The 21367-nt window shown below is 42.8% G+C and overlaps 1 protein-coding gene across 3 annotated transcripts in view; it reads left to right on the top strand.

The window, feature by feature from the left end:
- LOC122802711 (cohesin subunit SA-2-like) overlaps positions 1-21367 on the top strand; it is a 1740876-nt gene that overhangs the window by 451482 nt on the left and 1268027 nt on the right. For all 3 annotated transcript variants that reach the window (XM_044072465.1, XM_044072464.1, XM_044072463.1), the window contains exon 9: positions 3284-3435. In XM_044072465.1, the coding sequence (XP_043928400.1) occupies positions 3284-3435 (152 nt within the window). The remainder of the gene's footprint in view (positions 1-3283; positions 3436-21367) is intronic.

Genomic DNA, 21367 nt, shown 5'->3' with positions numbered 1-21367 from the left:
AGAACCACCTATTTTTTCTCATCCATTACTGAGGCAGTACCTCAGAGGGGCCAAAAACATAAGACCTCCAAGGAGAGCACCAATACCTGCATGGTACCTCAACTATATCTTGGAAAAACTCACACTGCCAATGTTTGAGCCAGCCTCTGCAGCTAATATAAAATTCTTATCCTGGAAAACAGCTCTGCTCCTAGCAATAACCTCTGCTAGACGAGTCTCAGAGTTACAGGCACTCATGGCTGTGGAACCCTTTATCATTTTCCATCCTGACAGGTTTCTCTGAGGACAAACCCTACATTTATGCCTAAGGTAGTGTTCAGTGTGGCCCTTAACCAAACAATTCATTTGCCTACCTTTTATCCAAACCCACAGAATAAAGGTTCATAGTATTCATAGTATTCATAGATTAGTACTAGGCTAACTGCTCTTGCGAGCCATTTTAAGCCTAGCCAATTATCCCCTGTGAGATTCAAACCCTGTACCTTGTGTTTGTAAGGCAAACACTTTAACCATTAGGCCATCCTCCCTCCCTCCCTGAGAGACTTCTGCATTCTTTGGACATTCACAGGCAGCTACGCTTCTACTTGGATAGAACCAAAGCTTTCAGAAAGACTGAACAACTTCTAGTGACATATGCTGCAGGATCACAAGGAAAGCCTATCTCAAATCAGACTATTTCAAAGTGGATAGGCCACTGCATTCATTTCTGCAATTCACAGCATGGCAAATCAGTGCCTAAGGGCATTAGGCCACATTCAACCAGAGCAGCAGCCACTTCAGCAGCCTTCCTCAGAGGAGTACCAACCAAAGACATCTTAGAGGCTGCAACTTGGAGTTCAGTGCATACTTTTACAAAGCACTATCACTTACCTCTCTACTCTAAATCCAGGGCAGGCTTTGCCACAGGAGTTCTGCAGGGCCTGATGGCCTCTCCTGATCCTATTTAGCACCAGCCTCCCAACCTTAGCTTTGGGATTCAACCCAATTGTAATGACTGCAACAGTGAAACACGATGAACATAGTACAGTTGTGTACCTACCATAAATGTAGATGTTCGAGTGTATTCACTGTTGCAGTCCAGGTTACCCTCCCACCATCCCCCTTTTCCTTTGCTGGGACTTATCTGTACTTCTCTATTCTATAAAACCTATGTGATGTATTTGCTTGTAGATGAAGGAAAAGTTGTTTTTTGTGCATGCATGCTTATTGGCATAATTTAGCCTACCATTTTAGGGGCACCTGACATCCGGGGCAAGAAAAACTGAAGAAAATGGTGTCGGCTGCATCTTTTATACCCCTGGCGCACTGACATCAGGGAGGAGGCGACAGCAACCGACGCTGGACCTAGACCTTGGAACTCGGGCTGACTGCGGGTAGCCTGCCAGCAGGATAACCCAATTGTAATGACTGCAACAGTGAATACACTCGAACATCTACATTTATGGTAGGTACACAACTGTACTTTCTTCCTCTGTAAAGGCACATCCTACTAGGGCGGCTACCTCCTCTGGTGCTTTTTTCAAGATTTTGGGCACCAATTCCATTCCTGTTACTGCTACTTGGTCCTCTATTCATACTTTCACTAAACATTGTAAATTGGATGTTATTTTCAGGGCCAGGGCTGGTTTTGACAGGTCTATTTTGCATGGGATTGTTGTGCTTTCTTCCTCCCAGCTTTCTTCTTAGTTCTTGTACTCTCCCATGGGTGAACATACCTCTCAACCTCTTAGAGTAAGAAATCTGGACAAAGCAATGAATAAAAGTGGGACAAAGGCCCACAAATAGGGACAATTTTTAAATATTGCTCTTGGATGAATAACAGGTTTTGTATTAACATGAATTTTCTGAAGGATGTGAAGTCTGAAACTTAAATGTCTGTCATTATTTTCTAACTTTGATCTTTAATGATGTACCACAAATTTGCCAGAAAACCCCAATTTTATGAAAATTGGATCAAAAATATGAGGCCAAAGTCTGGACATGCTGCGAAAATCTGTACAGTTGAGACATATGTTGGTGAACAGTACTGCATCAGTGATACGGAAGGACATAGTACACTTGTGTAAACTCTTACTGTAACAGTTTATGCTCTTCACTGTTGCAGTATTCAGTCCCTCCCTCCTTCTCCCTGTTTCCTAGCTTTTATCCCTGTGATTTTGTTGCCCCCCCGGCCAAGGGGACGTTTATTCCTCTTTCCTTCTGTCATTTTTCTTTCTGGATGTACATATTCTCATTTGTCCCTGAGGGTATTCTTTTCGTCTTGGGGCAATTCATTTCTGAGTATCTGCATCTGTATGTCACGTTTGTGCCCTACACCTTATTCAGGGAGCATACATGTGATGAATGACACCTATAAAATCTGAAGGCTTTGGTATACTGGCTGGACCTTTTTACACAACTGCATTTTCCTGTTTGAGTGTGTGATCATTCCATTTTTCTCCTGTAGGTAAAAGGATTGGGCCACATTACTGCCACTGAGAATATCTCTGACCCAGGTTGCTGCAAGAGTTGTAATGGCTGCTGAATGTTAAAAGGATGGACCAGGCCCTCGCCTCATGATGGGTGAGCTGATGCCAGCCACTGAAGTCCATCCTTCTTTGCCTGACCCCTTCAGTGTCAGTGCCACTGGTCAAACATGGCTCATCTGGGTTGTAATTGGGGCTTCATCTCTGTATGCTTTGGGACCTGGCCAAAGCCACATTTTTTTTAATAAAGCCACATATTCTTGAACTAATGTTGGGGAGTACCTAACTAAATATGCTCAGTCAGGCAGGCAGGAGGCGTCTTGCAAAAGACATTTGTTTAAGTGTGGAAGAAGTGCATTTGGATAGTGTGTCCCTGAATCAAGTAAAGTTTACAGTTGCCAAGGTTTTAGTAGAAAAATTTCACATTACAGTAGCAGCTTAATCAAGGAGTAGCTTCTGTAAGGAACTGTTGGTGGAATTGCATGACATTATGACATTCTAAGCAAATCTGAAAGATTTCTCAAATCCTTTGGTAAAAGAAAAAAAAAACATTCCTAGGTATTTCCAGCAGAACAGGCACAACTTGATGTCAGGCAATAGTGTTTCCTGTGAGGTGCATGTAATGTAATGCAATGAATGTTTGGTACTACATTTCTTGTAATGCAAATTGAAGTTACCTTTTAATGGCAGGAAATGAAGACTGTTTGCTACTGTTTGTAAATGAAATTGTATAATGTGCATATATACCTTTATTTTCATCTGACAGCACAGCTTACTGATAAGGAAATTGAATATCTTTCCACATTTTTCCCACTTAGCGTTAAAAGTAATGACTGCATTGGTGAGTGTGATTGCGAACCTCCGTGCAAACATTGGCAACATGCAAAGGCTACAGAATATGGAGAAGAAAAAAATGGCTGGTAAAAAGACTAGCCCCCAAATAGACCAACTACAACAGAAAAAAATAAAGGTAAAATATCTAAATGAACAAGTCTCATAATGAAAACTTATTTTGTTGTGAGTTTATCCAGTGTTCATTATACTTGCTGCTATTTTCTTGAGGCACTTGTTCGTGACTGAGTTGGTGGACTTATTCATTTATTTTATGTATGTATATATGCAGTTATTTATTATTTCATTAGCTAACCAGTTGTCTGTTCCTAGCTGTCTGTTTTTAGCCACGCCCTGACTAGAAGACACACCAGTTTAAAAAAAAAAAAAAAAAAAAAAGTCTTAAGATATGGTGACCTCAAACACTGAAAAAAAACAGCAGAATGTATTGTAGTAAGCTACAAGAATAAGTACAGTAAAAAAATTATCTGACCATTACACAAATAAAACCCTGAATAAATACGATACTGGTATGAAAAGTTGTGATAAGATTTACATTTCATTTCTTTTTGTTTCGGTATGTAAATGGAATGTGTCTAAAAGGTGTAGGCTATAGTGAGATCCTTGCTTCAGATGGCAGAAAGACTCCATTATCCAGATCCAGTGATAATGTGGCAGTTTATCATTAAACTATTAATAGTTTTCTGTTCATCATTCCAGCAACACAGAAAGGACACATCTGTTGTGCTCAGGAATTTCTCTCTACCTTGAAGTTAAAGTCTGGAGTGCGGGGATCAGAGCCCCCCCCGAATGTTGTGGGTGGGTGTACTTATCCCCTTTGAGAACGCAATATTTTTCTGCAGTATTTAGCTTTATAAACATCACATTTTCTTAAACCAGGTGCTGGCAAAGTGTTTTTTTTTTTATTCTTTCCTGTCCCCCGGTACCTGCTGACAATGTAATGTAGCATAGCCAGTACTGTCCATTCATTCCTCATCACTGTTGCAAGAGCCATTATGCTGCATCTATCATCCAGGCTGACATGAGTGATATTTTCCTTTTGTGGCCTAACTTCTGCTGTGGCAACCGATGTGATGGCCTCTTATGCCTTTCCCTGGGAGTAAGTGATTTGCTGCCACACCTCATAAAGGCTGCTGCACAAATGCAGCTTGGAAAGTCAAATACATTATCAACCCTTAAGCTGTATGCTGCACACCCTTGTCTTTATTAGCTGTACTGCAGCATGCTGTATTGTCTTCTTCTCCCCAGAATGAGTCAGCCAGCATTGGTTACGCACTTCCACCACACCTGATTGGCTTTTCTAGCTTCCTTGTTACAAGTCGATTTGTACTCATCAGGGTTGTAGTTGGGGCTTTATCTCTCCGCATTGTTGAGAAGATTGGAGTTGGCAATGCCTCTGTTGATTAATATAGCAATAACCCACGCCTGGGTGTGGGTAATGCTAAATTTACCCACGGTTGGCGTGGTTTGGTCCCGAGGGCGAAGCCCGAGGAACCAAACAAAGCCAACCGTGGGTAAATTTAGCATTACCCACACCCAGAAGTGGGTTATTGCTATTATACCATGACATTATTTAAGAAAAGAAACTATTACTTTTCTTAAATAATGGCATAGTATAATGCCTGTTTACTGCCCTTCCGCAGATGTCTGGCATCCGCGGCAGTTCTTTTGTACTGCGCGCCTGCGCAGTACATCAGAGCTGTGGGCAAAAGCAACGGAGAAAGCAAGATCTCCGTTGCTTTTTTTTAGTGTCTCACTATGTTAAATGAGTTTAACATAGCAAGACAGTTTTAAAATAAGCAACGGACATCTCCGTTGCTTATTTTAAAACTGTCTCGCTATGTTAAACTCATTTAACATAGCAAGACACTAAAAAAAGCAACGGAGATCTTGCTTTCTCCATTGCTTTTTTTTTAAACACTGCCTCGCTATGTTAAATAGGTTTAACATAGCGAGACAGCTTTAAAATAAGCAACGGAGATCTCCGTTGCTTATTTTAAAGCTGTCTCGCTATGTTAAACCCATTTAACATAGCGAGACAGTGTTTAAAAAAACGAGTTATACTAATGGAAAAAAGTCCGGGCGACCGGACCTTTTTCCATTAGTATAACTCGATTTACAACGGGCACGCTGGCCAATCAGCGTGCACGTTTTGGGGGGATCATGGTATAATAACCATATATTCATGTCCAGTAATAAAGAAAAGTCTATCACACAGGGAGTAAATTAATTCTACTCATGTGCGTGGAGTACCATTAGTCTGCAGGTAAAGTTTGTACTGTGACTCCATGCAGGATAGCATTCTTGTAGAAGCTAAAAGTCCTGGAGTAAGAGTTTGTATACCCGTGTAGTGACATTGGCCAACATTTGTTTTTATAATAAGAAGCCATTCAGTTCTTTCTATAGGAATGCTGTGATGTTCTTCTTGGCTAGAAAGTGTAATATTTCTACAGATTTTAATTAGAGAGATTGTGATGAGAATAAGTTTTTAGCTGAAGCTGAACCTAACAATTTATACTCATTGAGAATCTGTTTACATAAAATCTGCAGATATTTCCTGTTTATGACCATTGAGAACTTCAGTGTATCATTCAGGAAGGAGCATTAAGTTCTACTGTGGAAAGTACCCTTCAGCTCAGTATGTGCAAAGACTGGACATTAGGAAGTACATTCAGAATACTACATGTTAGCAGCTCTGACAGTCAAACACAGAGATTTAAGGCTAGGTATTGCTAACAAGTATCATTCTGTAGTCCTGGGTCTGATTCTTACAGTCTCCACTTGATTAATGTGTGAGTATGAGCAAGTCACCTTATCAGACAGTACTCCTGAACATTACCTGAAAATGGACTTAAGCTCAGTTAACAAAATGTGTAAATAAATATAAATGAATAATGTAGATTACAACAGTAAATCCTTGTACTACATAATCACTCGAGTTTTACACCAATATTACATTTCTTGGGTGAACTTTGCTATAACTTGCTGGTACCATGGGCAAAAAAGCAACAAATCTGGTGTAGTACAGAAGTTTGTTTATTACCTCCTAGGTTAGCCTTTACACTGGACATAGCTGACAGTATTCCACCTAAGGATAAATTAATTGGTTAACTTTACTTAACTGTGGAGCTAGATGCAAAGGACAAATGAAACCTAGAGAAGATGAGAAGTAGGGTAGAGATATGAAGTTGGAGAGCTTGTATAGGACGGAACAGACATTAGATATAAACATATTTAGCATAAGGAAGTCTGTCAGAAAGTTACAAGATCACGTTGTTGTTTGGCAGTAAAGAATGAACATAATCATTATAATGCTTGTCGTTTCTTTCTTTGTGTATGTTGTTGCATTAATTATTAAGATGTCCAACATGCTCTAAGAACAGAGTAATCTCTCTGAAAAGCTAGACATAGTAGTACTTGTGACTGTTTGATAGAACACAAGGTGTGCAAATGTGTCCATGATGTATAGACATATCATACCTGTCAACCTGGAAACATCAAAATTCTGGATAAAGGACCATGAAAAATAGGTACAAATCTGTACACTATTTAACATAACATTTGCATACCTCGATGCTTTGCCAGAGATGGCCTGCATCTGTCACCACTGGGCTTCTGGATACTGGCCAACGCTCTTGCCACCCCTATAGTGCCTTTTGTAGACTGTGTTCCAAAGACCAAATTACCACCGTAACACCTACAAACAAATGCAATTTGAGGGTCATGCTGCTCAATGCTAGGTCTAAATCTCAAAATGTACCCGCTTGAAGTACTCCTTAAAATGGAGAACATTGACATTTGTGCTACAACAGAGACCTGGTTCAAGGCAGCAGAAAGCACCCCTTCACTACCAGGCTACAACTCATTTCACACCTTTCAGCCCCAGAACATGGACCGACGCTCCAAAGGCGGTGGTGTTTCCCTACTTATAAAGGATGTGCACACCTTCAGACTGGTAGCCCAACATAATGCATCTGAGATACTTCAGGTGCAGCTTAAAATTGGGAAAGACAGCGATTCAGGTCATAGCCTGCTGTAGGTCCCCAGCCATGTCCCAAGATTCACACTACACATTCCTAAGCACCCTGGAGAATATTAGGGTCCAACCTAACACTCTCATACTGGGTGACTTTAACTACCCCTCCATTAACTGAGAAAACTACTCCTGTACCAATACACTTGCCCAACGCTTTCTGGAATTCATTAATTCCAATGACCTGGACCAACTCGTTCTTACCCCCACTAGAGGTAGCAACATCCTTGACCTGGTCATTACTAACATGGGTGACCGTTGCTCTGCAGCAATAGTCAGCTCCTCCCTGGTTAGATCCGATCACAAACTAATCACCTTGGAAATCCACATCCCTCCCACCCCCCACCCCCAGCAAAGGTAATCACCATGAAAAACTTCTCCAAAGCTAACTCTGGGCTTCTAAAAACAGAGGTGGCTAACATCACGGCACCCATGCAAATGAAGAATAGTTGCATGACCGCCAAATCATACACCAGTGCACTGTACGAACACGTACACAAATGCATGGATCTCACCATACCCAGTAGAATTAAGATGCTCTCCTCAAAAAAAAAAAAAGGAAGCCAATCTGGTGGTCCCCTGCCATAAACAAACTCTACAACAGAAGGAGGAAACTGATGCAGAATAAGGTGAAGTCCCAAGACTGGGAAAAACTCCCTTATCAGCCTCAACAAAATGTTGAGATCCCTCATCAAATCCTCTAAAGCTATCTATGAAAACAGAATTGCAGCAGATAGTAAAGACAACCACAAGGCCTTCTATAGTTATGTAAAGAATCTTCTTGGCAATACCCAGATTTACTCTGAGCTACTGCACAGTGGTACCTCCTATACTGAGCCAACAGATATTGCAAATGTACTGGCAGACAGATTCAGTGCTAACTTTACCCCCCCCCCCCAAAGGACCAATTACAATACCAGTAGATTGCCAGGCACCCAGTATTACTGCTGCACAAGTTAAAACAGCACTGTCTGTGGCCAAGAATACAGTTTCTGTTGGACCTGACAGTATCCATGGCTGTGTTCTACATGAACTACAGAGTGAACTGGCACCTCACCTGTGTACCCTGTTCAATCACAGCCTCACCTCAGGCTTTGTTTCTACCGAATGGTGCACTGCTACAGCCATCCCTCTCCACAAAAGAGGAGTGACTACAGATCCTGGGAACTATCGCCCCATTAGCCTGACGAGTCTGATATGCAAAGCTATGAAACGCATCATCATGCACCTAATAAACAAGGATATAGGGAATCTCCAAACTCTGGATCCAACACAGTTTGGTTTTGTGAAGGGTAGATCATGCCTGCTCAACTTGGTCGACTTCTTTGAGTCAGTCGCCAGAGCTATGGATGAAGGTAAGATGGTTCATACAGCCTACCTTGATCTGGCCAAGGCCTTTGATGCCATTCCCCACTCAGGAATCAAAGAAAAACTTACTAAACTAGGCATCAACCCCTATATCACTAGGTGGGTTGCAAACTGGCTCACAGATAGAACCCACAGTGTGAAAGTAGCTGACTCCAAGTCAGACTGCTGACCAGTCACGAGTGGAGTCCCGCAGGGTTCAGTCCTGGGTCCTCTTCTGTTTGGTATCTACTTCTCTGAAGTCCAGATGAACACGAAGGGACTCTGGCTGGCAAAGTTTGCAGATGATTGCAAGTTGGGAGCTATTAACTCCCCAAGTGATGTTGATATCCTGCAGAAAGACCTCAATGAGACCAACAACTGGTGTCAGAACCATGGCAATAAGCTCATTGCCAAAAAATGTGTCTTCATCCCCTTTGGGAAAAACCCAGATGTTCTTCGTGTTTCACTGTTACAGTCATTAAATTTGGGCAATCTGCTGGCAGGTTGCCCTCAGTTGGCCTGATTAACAAAGTCTTTGGTCCTGCGTCGGTTGCTATCCCGTCTTCCATGATGTCAGGTCGTCAGGGGTATAAAACATGCAGCCGACGTCATTACATCAGTCTTTCTTGCCGTGCGGTGCCCGAAGCAGAAGCAGTTCACAAGTGCCGGTCGGCCGACTCCTGAAATTTTCATTTTCGAGTTTCAGAACCAAAGTCTTCAACTTAAAGATTTTCATTTGTACTGTATTCCTTGCCTAGGCCCTGACCATGACGTACCTTGCTTCTGGTTTTGTGCTTTATTTAATCAGCGCACTGTCTGTCGTCGGTACATTTTTGCCTCCAAATATTTTGGTTCTTGGTTTAATTATCCAGAAATGATGTCGGTTAGCCATCCAACTACCGGAATTCTGAAAAAACGCAAAGAAAAAGACAGAGACAGGCCATTGAGGTCCAAAACTGCTGACGATGCTTCTCCTAAGCCAGTCGCCAGTTCGCTGGTACTCAATGAGGTGCTTTTGCAGTCCCTGATACCCACTACGTCTGACTCGCAGGCCTCTACTGAGACCCATTCAGAGTTCGGTATGCCACAAGATGCTTCTCCTATGGAACCCACAGATGTCTCTACCTTGGATGGGTCCAGAGCCGCTGTGCAGGCACCAGCTTCTGAGGGCGTATTCAGGCCTAGAGACTTGCAAAAAACTGGGAACTCATAACCCAGGGCAAATGGGTTTTAAATATAGTGTCCGAGGGATACAGATTTCATTTCCACACGTTGCCAACAACAAACGGGTGGCCAGACCTGCCCCCAAATCAGTGGGCAGAGGCTCAGAAACAAGTACTTTCCCTCTTAAACATGGGGGCTATTCAACCGGTACCAGAGGAGGAAAAGGGACAAGGTTTCTATTCCAGACTTTTCCTGGTACCCAGAAAAGACAAATCATAGCATCCAATTTTGGTCCTGTCTACTCTAAACACCTTTCTGGACATTCCAAAATTCAAGATGCTGACTCTTCACCAGTTACTTCCTATGCTAGGCAAAAATACCTGGTTGGCAACTCTAGATTTAAAAGAAGCTTACCTGCATATCCCAGTCAGGGAATCTTGCAGAAGATACCTACACTTCAAAGCAGGCTACTTGCATTATCAGTTCTCTGCACTGCCCTTTGGCTTGTCTACTGCGCCCAGGGTATTCACAAAGTGCCTGGCTCCAGTAATTGCATTTTTCAGGCAAAGAAATATTCAAATATATCCATACCTGGACAATTGTCTAATTCAGGCAGAAAACCAGGCTATACTTATAAATCATCTGGTGTTTGTAAAAAGGGGTCTAACTTGTCTAGGGTACACCATAAACGAAAAGAAATCACAACTGGTACCCTCTCAACAGATTACATTCCTGAGTGCAAGCTTGAATACAACTGCCCAGATGGCTTTGCTCATGCCAGAAAAACAAATTAATTTGGTAACTTACTTCAAACAAGTGCCACAAAAACCCTGCTATCTGCAAGACAAATACTGCAAGCCTTGGGGTTCATGGCCTCCTGCATTCTTCTAATTCCATATGCAAGACTGCATATGAGGAAACTTCAGTGGTACTTAAAAAGTCTATGGAGTCAACATTGTCACAGCCTGGAAACAATGATTCCTATCATACCTTGCCTACTCCTGGAGTTCCTATGGTGGGCAGAGGCTTGCCACCAAAACAATGGGCTGCCATTCACACTACCCCCTGATGCCCAAACCCTGACTACAGACGCATCAGACTATGCATGGGGGGCTCAGCTGGCAGGGAAGTACATTCAGAGCAAATGGAACCCAAATCAAATGCACCTACATATCAGTCAAAAAGAAATGTTAGCTGTACAGAATGCTCTGACAGCCTTCAAGGACTACATTCATCCAACTAATGGTAAAGACAGACAACACCACGGTTATGTGGTATATAAACAAGCAGGGGGGGTACACATTCCTACCCCTCTGCAGACTAGCCATGGCCTTGTGGAACACGGCCTTCAGCTACCAAGTGCAGCTACAAGCTCAATTCCTGCCAGGAAAACTGAATACACTGGCAGACGGACTAAGCAGAAATCTCATGGACCCACACGAGTGGAAACTGGAACCATGGATTTTCAACATGTTGACAAGCACATGGGGGAGCCCAGACATAGATCTGTTTGCCTCCCCCTAGAACTACCAGTTGGAAAATTTTTGCACGAGGACTCCTCACAAAAAAGCCTGGAAAGTGGATGCTCTGTCCTTCAGCTGGAAAAACCTATCAGTCTACGCCTTTCCCCCTCTGCCTCTGCTGTCCAAAGTTCTGCTAAAAGTCAAACAGGACAAACCAAAAATTATTTTGATGGCTCCAGACTGGCCACGCCAACACTGGTACCCACTCCTGCGCAGTGTGTCGCAAATATCTCCATGGCACCTGCCTCAGACACCTTCCTTACTGTCTCAGCAGGAGAACCAAATTCTGCACCTCAGCTCCCAAATTTGAACCTTGCAGCTTGGCTAATCACTTAAATTCACCCTTAGCATCCCTCAGCAAACCTGTGATGGATGTCATCTTGGAGGCGGGAAGACCTAGCACTAGAAAATCTTATTTTGACAAATGGAAAAGATTCTGTGCCTGGAACCAATCTTTAGGGAAGAGCAGAGCAACGCCCAATTTACCTCAGATTTTGCAATATTTAACTGAGATGCTTCACAAGGGCCTGTCTTTTTCCTCTATTAAAATCCATGCCTTAGCTATTTCAGCTCACTATAACACAGAATCACCTCTTTTCTCATCCCCTGCTCAAGCAGTATCTCAAAGGGGCAAAGAACTTGAGACCACCCAGGAGAGCTTCTACCCCTGCATGGGACCTTAACTTTGTTTTGGAAAAGCTCACTTTACCTCCTTTAGAGCCAGCTGCTACTGCAGACTTAAAAGTTCTCTCTTGGAAAACAGCTTTCCTCTTAGCAATCACTTCAGCTAGAAGGATATCTGAATTACAGGCCTTTATGGCAGTGGCGCCTTTCATCATCTTTCATGCGGATAGAGTATCTCTGAGGACCATTCCATCCTTCTTGCCCAAGGTGATTTCCAGTGTGGCTCTTAACCAGTCAATTTATTTGCCAACTTTCTATCCCAATCCACAAAACAAAGGGGAACTGATTCTGCATTCCTTGGACGTGCACAGACAACTTAGATTCTACTTGGGCAGAACTAAATTTTGAAGAAAATCTGAACAATTGCTAGTGGCATTTGCTGCTGGAGCAGAGGGGAAGGCTATTTCAAAACAAACCATTTCTAAATGGATAAGCCATTGCATTCATTTCTGCTATAAGCAACATGGAAAACCTATCCCCCAGGGGATCAGATCTCATTCCACCATAGGTTCATAGGTTCATAGGTTCATACTAGGCTATCTGCCCGAGGGCATTTACAAGCCTAGCCCATCGTTTTGTGGCTTACGCCACCCCTTTAGTATGGGGAACTATACCCATTATTTTGCTGTGCCTCTGTCGAGCAGTGACACTGAGGTAATCCCTGGGGTATATCTGCGATCTCCCATCCATTGGTCAAGATTTCTCTTGAACAAGGCCAGCGAGGTGCTCTGCCTCACATGTACCGGGATTTTGTTCCACAGCATAGGGAGTCTTTGGGTGATGAATCTATCCCTCCAGCACGTCCTATTAATGGTCGTGTCGAGGTTTAAGTCTCCCGCCCTTGTGGCCCTGATGGATCTAGATTTTTTGAGGTGAAGCATATTCATCAAATCTGGGTTTGACATGGCCTTGTATGTTAGGCAAAGGTCACCTCTGAGCAAGCGGTAAGCGACTGAATAGAGCTGGAGTTCTTTCACTTGGGCAGCATAGGATAGATTTTTGAGACCCTTTATCCTTTTGGTGAGGAACTTTTGTGGCCTCTCCAGCTGCTGCAAGTGTCGGGTCAGATACATTCCGAATGGGGCATTGTACTCAATCATTGGTCTGATGAGTGATGAGTAAAGGGAGACTATAACCTCCCTTGATCTAGATGAGAATCCCTTCATGATAAGGTGGGCAATGTAGAAGGTCTTCCTAACTACTTTAGCTACATGGGTGTCGAATGACAGACTACTATCAACCTGGGTCCCCAGGTCCCTGATAACTTCTTCTGTGCTCAGTGGATTGCCACCTATTTGGTAGCTAGGGGTAACCTTGTTTTTCCCGAAGGGTATAACTATGCATTTTTTGGCATTTAACTTTAGGCCATGGCTCTGGCACCAGTTATCCGTTTCTGTGAGACCCTTCTGAAGGATATCTGTGTCAGATGTGTTTTCTACTATGGCCCAGTTTGCAGTCATCTGCAAACTTTGTCAGCCATAACCCTCCTGAGTTTGCTTGGACTTGGAACAAGTAGATGCCAAACAAGAGTGGGCCCAGGACTGAGCCCTGTGGGACACCACTTGTGACAGGCTTTGAGTCTGACATGGCGCCAGCAACTCTGACCCTGTGGGTTCTGTCACTCAGCCAGTTTGCAACCCATCTTGTGATGTATGGGTTAACATTTAAGCTGATGAGTTTTTCAATGATACCCGAGTGGGGTATTGTATCGAAGGCCTTAGCCAGATCGAGGTAGGCTGTATGGACTGCCTTTCCCTCATCAATGGCTTTGGTGACTGTTTGAAAAAGTCAACCAAGTTTAAAAGGCATGATCTGCCTTTGACAAAGCCAAACTGGGTTGGATCCAAAGTCTGCAAATTCCCTATGTCTTTATTTATGAGGTCCATTATGATCCTCTCCATGGCTTTGCAGATAAGGCTTGTCAATCTAATGGGCCGGTAATTTCCAGGGTCGGTGGAGGCACTGCCTTTGTGAAGTGGGACCACAGTTGCAGTGCGCCACTCCCTGGGTACGTATCCAGAGGTAAGACTTTGATTAAACAGCTGTCCTAGCTGTTGGTTTAATTCCTCATTGAGTTCGTGGAGCACACAGCCGGGGACACCATCAGGTCCCATGGATGCTGTGTTTTTTGCTTTGGAGAGAGCAGTTCTCACTTGGGTGCTGGAGATGTTTGGGGGGCTGCAATCGTTTGGTATAGGTGTCTCTCCTTTTGGGGGGGAGGGGGGGGGAGAAGTTTGCACTGAACCTGTCAGCCAGTATGTTGGCAATGTCTGTAGGATCAGTAATCTTCACATCATTTTGAACTAGTTCTGAGCATATCTGGGAGTTTCCTCCTAGGTTTCTAACATAGCTAAAGAAGGCCTTATGATTGTCTTTTGAGTCTTTAGCTATTTTTCTCTCGAAATTTGCTTTGGATGATTTTATGAGAGCTCTTAGTTTTTTACTTATAGTGATCAAGGGTGTCTTACCTTTTAAGGATTTTGCTCTATCTTGTAGTAGCTTCCTCCTTTTGTTGTAGAGTTTGTTTATGGCTGGGGTCCACCAGACTGGACGCTTGCCTTTGGTACAAAGAGTCTTTGTTTTGCTTGGGATTGCCTTATCCATGCAGTCCTGCAGGTGCTGGTAGAAGGCATTTGTAAGTGATTCAGCGGCTTGAGTACTGTTTTCCGCCGGCTCGGGGGCCTTAAAGGAGACCACACTAGTCTTTAGAAGTGTGAAGTCGGCTTTTGAGAAGTTTTTTACTGTGGTCTTTTTTATTTCAGGTGTGGGTGGGATGAGGACCTCCAGCGAGATTAGTTTGTGATCTGATCTCACCAGTGAGGGGTATACTTCGGTGTTGAACATTGTGCTCCCATGTTCGTGATGATGAGATCAAGTATGTTATCTCCTCTTGTGGGGATGGTGACTAGTTGTTCCATGGCATTTGAGTTTATGAATTCCAGGAACTTTTGGGCTAGGGTGTTTGGGCTTGAGTAGTGTTCCCAGTCTATATTTGGGTAATTGAAGTCACCTAGTATGATGGTGTTTGGTGATACATTTATCCCCTCTAGTGTTTTCAGGAAGGCCATGTGAGGTTCCTGAGTTTGTGAGGGTGGCCTGTAACATGCTACAATTTGCAGAGCAGTCTTGCCTACGGTTAATTGCACCTGGATGGTCTCCGATGCATCATGCGTTGCCACCAGTCTTGAGGTGTGGGTGTCCTTGATGAATATGGATACCCCCCCTCCTTTCTTGGTATTTTCCTGATTTTGGGGCCGGAACGCATGATATGAGGTAAAACCTGATAGCGCTGGGGTGCTCTCAGGAGCCTTGAACCAGGTTTCTGTCACAGCACAGACATCGATGTTCTCCATACTGAGAAGGGCCTCAGTGCGTGCATTTTGAGATTTAGACTTCTGGCATTGAGCAGCATTACCCTTATTTTTTCCTTTTTGTGTTCTAGGGTGGTAGGTTTAGAATTTGAGCCTTGCCTAAAAAGGCACTATGGGGTGGCAAGAGCCTTTGCCAATATCCGGAATCCTAGGGGTGACAGGTGCAAGCCGTCCCTTGCAGCAGCGTGGCTTGTCCAGCATGTCATCCCAGGCAGACAGATACTGGATCCCCTTTGAATGACACCAGTGTTTAAGCCAATTGTTAAAGCTGATCATCTTATCTCTGTATTGTGGCATCATTCTTGGTGAAGGTAGGATACTGCTCAAGGTCAGGGTCATACCTGCCTGGGCTACATAATCAGAGAGCTCCTCAATGTCTCTTTTCATGCAGTCCAAGGAGGTACGTCTCAGGTCGTTTACACCAGCGTGGACAATGACTGAGTCGTATTTGTACCTGCTGTTGAGAGACCTGAGTGCTTGCGTTATGTGGCGGATTCTAGCGCCCGACAGACAGCTTACTGTGACCTTCTCCTTACTCAGTCTGGTGAGCGGACGTCAGTGTGTCTGACTATGGAGTCACCAATGACTAGTGTGTCTGGCATTGTGTTTGGCCTTAAGGGCTGTGACTGTTTGACACTCTGACTGTGAGGTCTATGTGTTGCAGGTGTTGTGTTCTGAGGTGGTGGTTGTTTGGGTGTCTGCTTTGGTGGCCTCTGCTGTTTTGGTAGATTTTTGATCAGAGCCTCCAGTATGTCTTTGTGTGTTTATGTGTATGATTTGAGGTTGTAATGGTACTATGTGAGACTGGGTCTATAGTGTGTGTGGTAACCTTCTCCTCCTGACTGGTCTTGCCAGTCCTATGTTGAGAGAGCTCAGCCTCCAGTTTGGCCGTATAGTTGCATCTCTCGCATGTATTTGTGTTTTGTGGGAGGAGGAGAGGGTTGTCTGTGTACATGAGGCAATTGTAACATTGCCTCAATATTCCCAGGTTCACCAGCTGAGCAGGAGAGGACACTAGCAACTGATCCCTCGACATGCTAAAAGGATAGACAAAAAACTTTAAAAAAGATTCCAGGGGATGTGAGTGACCGAGAAATGGGGGGTTGCCTTTTTGGGGTGCTATCTATAAGAGTGCCGTATCAAGGTAATAAGTACTGTAGGAGCAAGTGCTGGGTTTAACAGATAGAGAATAGTCTACTTAGAGTCAAGTAGAGATGATCTTTTTAGTTTTAGGATACGCTGATTAGATCAGTAGTATAGGTCGAGGAAGGTAGTTTCAAGGGAAAATTTGAAGAGTGGACTTTAGGTAGCCCGAATAGTTTGGCTTCTTTCTCAGAGGTGTTCCTACCAGGGATATTCTAGAAGCTGCTACCTGGAGTTCAGTACATACTTTCACCAGGCATTACCATTTACCAATTTTCTCTAAATCCAGAGCTGGCTTTGCTACTGCATTCTTGCAGGGCCTTATAGCTAGTCCTAATGCTGTATAAATCCATACTCCCAACCATAGCTTTGGGAATCTACCCAAATGTAATGACTGCAACAGTGAAACATAAATGCAGATGTTCGAGTGCACTCACTGCTGCAGTCCTGGTTACTCTCCCTCCAGCCCCCCTTTTTTCTCTTACTATACCTCTACTTTCTTTTACTATGCTTAAAAGCCTTTTTGGTGTATTTGCTTTTGGTTGGAGGTATATTTTTCTGTTTTTAATTTTATTTGCTCCCCATTTGGGGGGCACCTGACATCTGGGGCAAGAAAAACTGATGTAATGGCGCCGGCTGCATGTTTTATACCCCTGACAACCTGACGTCATGGAAGAAGGGACAGCAACCGATGCAGGACCCAAGACTTTGTTAATCAGGCCGACTGAGGGCTACCTGCCAGAAGATTACTCAAATGTAATGACTGCAACAACGAATACACTCGAACATCTACATTTATGGTAAGTGTACACAACAGTACTTTCCCTTGAATTACAACATTGATGGTAGTCTACTGAATACAGAAGGCATTATAAGAGATCAGGGAACACAGGTTGACAGCAAACTCTGTCTTGACCACCACGCTGCTACTGTGGTCAGAAAGTCCTGTCTGGCACATCTCATTACAAAGGGTTTTGCATCCAGGAAGAAAGAGGTCATTGTCTCCTCTACTCTTCCATCATTAGGCCAGTCATCAAGTACAATACCCCATTTGGCTTGTACCTCACTAGACACCTGCAACAACTGGAGAGGTCGCAAAAGTACCTCACAAAGAGAGGATCCTAGGCCTTAAACACTTGTCCTATATGGACAGACTCAAACTCCAACTATTCTCTGCCTCATATCGTCTACTTAGAGGCGATCTCTGCTTGACTTACAAAGCCATGTCTGACCCAGCTCTGTTAGAAATGCTACATCTAAAGAAATCCCAATCCCTCCGCACCACACACTCGAGAGACCTCAACCTCATTACCACAATCAATAGAACATGCTGGAGGGACAGGTTCATAACCCAGAGACTGCCCATGCTAAGGAATAGACTTCCCATACCTGTCAAGCAGAGCACCTCACTGGCCCTCAAGAGAAATCTTGATGAGTGGATGGGAAATAGAAAATTCATGCCGGGGATCACTCCAGTGGCTATACTCGACAGGGGCACTAGGAACTAAGGTTGAGTGGCACGATGCCAGGGTAATCCTATGGGCTAGGCTTGTAAAGGCTCCAGGGCCATTAGCCTAGTACACACCTATGAACCTATAATAGTATAACCCCACTCACTCCAGTGGAATTGTGGGATACCAACATAAACTGAAGAGATGACCAAAATATGGCCCAAGTACAATCTCTGCAGAAGTAAAAGTCATATAAATAATCCACATTAAAGAGATCTGTAAGATCTGTAACTAAAGAAGAGGTTGCTGCTAACAAACAACTTTACATTTCATTGTTTCAAAGTGCCCGTTGCTGCCCTTGAGGAATAAATTACCTATGTTGGATTAAAAAAAAAAAATAGTAATATTGCAATTAGAGAATGGATGGCAAACTGATAACAGGTTCATAGTTACTAGGTGTCATTAAATAACACAGTCTGAAAGAAGCAAAGACTGGGAGCTGCAATGCCTGCATGCCGTTAAAGACTGCCATTAAGTAAAATAAAAGTAACAACACAGTGAAGCTCTGTAATGCCTGCATGCCCACACACAAAGCTGCCATTGAGTAAATCTCACACCCACCCACCTACCCATCCATACCTCTCAACCTCTTAGAGCAAGAAATCTAGACAAAGCCATAAACAAAAGTGGGACAAAGGCCCAAAAAGAGGGACAATTTTTAAATACTGCTCTTACAAACTTAGAAAGTTGATAGAATAACAGGTTTTGTATTAGCATGAATTTTCTTAAGGGTATGAAGTCTGAAACTCAAATGTTTATCATTATTTTCTAACTGCAATCTTTAATGATTTGCTACTAATTTGCCAGAAAAACACACATTTATGAAAAATGGACCAAAAGTAGGAGGCAAAAATCTGGACATTCTGTGAAAATATGTACAGTTGAGAGGTATTATTATGCTACCAGCCTTGTTACCATGTAAGCAAGTGTACTTTTGTGCAGACTTTTTAGCCAGTCTTTACTCTGCTGAAGCCCTACTTAATCTATGCTCACCCTTCCTGTTGGTTTGTGCCTTTACCTTTTTCAACTTTATTATACCCACAGAGAAACCATAAGTTATATAAAACCAACAAATTCACTGTCATCAAGCAGGTAGTACTGCTTAAAAAAAAAATCAATAAATTTGTGTGCAACACAAAAGAAAATCTGAAACTTGTAGAACAAAGGAAAAGCATTAAGACTTTTCAAAAGCTAATGGTTTCCCTCTCGACTCCTTAACAGTTTTTCATCACTACTGCTTTCTTTCCTTTAAAATTACCTCATTCTTCCGTATGTCACGAAAATGTAAGGGCTGACATATAAGCCACTGAATATCCACTTAGTTAACACATCTCATACCCCATTACTAATAAAGACAAACCATGTCCCCAGCAAAAACATCTTGAAAGCTCACACACATTCAGAAATGGACATTTCTAGTAGCAGCAGACTAACTACTACTACCTGGCAGTAGCAAGTTGGCGGATGCAGCACCACTGAATCTGCACGTATAGTGGACATCCAGGTTTCAGCACAGCAAACCAACACATGCCTGTGATCCATGGTGGGTTCGCATAAACAATGACCCAGTGTTTAATATCAGCTACTTATCATGGCAGAAAGAGTTCTACCCATAAGACAAGTGACCAAAATTAAAGTAATATGTAACACTTGAATGCACTACACACAATAATATACTATTAACCTGGGCCAAAGGACTGGCTGACCACAAAAGGGTGCAGGAACCTTTTTTGGTGTGAAACAAGGTCTATGCAGGTTTCACTTCTAACGCAACATTCAGCTAAAGCTGCTCTCATATACCAGACAACTGCAGGACACTAAACCTACTAGGGTATCCAAAACTTCTCCTATTTCAACACATACTAGAAAAAGACCACAGTGCAATCCTCTTCCCCTTTATTCTGTCTGCAGCAGCAGTCCTTACCTGAACTTGACTCCTTTTTTTGAGCCTCTACCAGGTGAAACCGAAGTGCCTTTTTTGCTGAATAGCTTCTGCAACAGGGTGGGTGCCATATAGATACAGCACTTTCGAAAGTTACAGCAAGTGAATGATAGCATCCTACATCCAACAGTAATCCAGCCATAATAACAGTATGATGATGATGAAGAAGACTGAATCCATAGCTTACTGTGACCCGGGACTGCCACTGGACTCAACACGTTGCTGTTTGCTGTACATAAATTAAACACAGACACACCCCCTCCAGCCCTCAGCTAAATTCTGACAGGCTGGCAGTCTACTCATGATGCTGATGTCATTTTGTGCACCCCTCCATGTGATGATGTCAGCAAAATTTGAAAAACTACCCGGGAAATTCGGAAATTAAAGGGGCCACTCAGGAATTCATGGTACCCCGTAATTTTGACCTCAAAACCAGTCAAAACGGAGGAAGTTGGTATGGTTGAGAGGTCTGAAACATATTGCTCTGGCAGACAGTGGAAGATGGTGAGGATCAAAGATAATGGGAAAAGATGCAAATGGAGACCCATGTAACTCTAATGGTGATGAGCTCCTTGTAAATAAAGCAATGAGAATACTTATGGACTGAGTTTGTCCTAAAAACCATGAGATGTACTGTATTACAGATGGAAGGAGATTCTGGGCTCAGTAAGTGACAGGCAAATGAATCACCAAAAATAATTATGGATTAGGTTTGTCTTAGTAAGTATGAGATACACCATATTACAAATGGAAAAAGTGTCACTGGTCAGGAAGACGTAGAAAGAAGAGATGCTACAAAACTCTGCGGAATTGTATATCACTTGTGAAAAAAAGGAAGAGGGAAGTATTTAAGGGAGGTTTTAGTTAAGCTACTGTTACACAAAAATCAGTCCTGAATAAAAGTTCATTTTAGCATTTCAAAAACAGTATTTTAATAAAACTGAGACATCTTAATAGCTGAATAAGAAACTACTATATATTAGAAATCCACTACAGTACTTTAACATTCTTTGTATTTGCCTAAGCTTTTTGCACAAACCATATCATCTTTACTTGCCTCTTCATTATTCCATTGTTTATTACTTAATACTAACCCACACTTTTCCATTCCACTGTAATGTAAATAAAAGTATTGTGTTCTATTTCCTGTACAGTCTTTTACAAACTCCTCAAGTAGCCATAATGATGCAGTATATTTGTTTATTGTAAATAATCCCCTTCATACGTAAACATAACTTCATTTAAAACTCAAATGTGTTTCCCTTTGACACATTATAAACTTATGTGACTGACAAAACGATGACAAAAAAGAGTGAAACATAAAAGACTGAC

This window comes from Protopterus annectens, chromosome 5.part0 (genome assembly GCF_019279795.1).
Source record: "Protopterus annectens isolate FY-2018-M chromosome 5.part0, PAN1.0, whole genome shotgun sequence".
NCBI lineage: Eukaryota > Metazoa > Chordata > Ceratodontiformes > Protopteridae > Protopterus > Protopterus annectens.
Note: the sequence above shows the minus strand (reverse complement) of the source record. Positions and strands in the feature narration are given on the sequence as shown.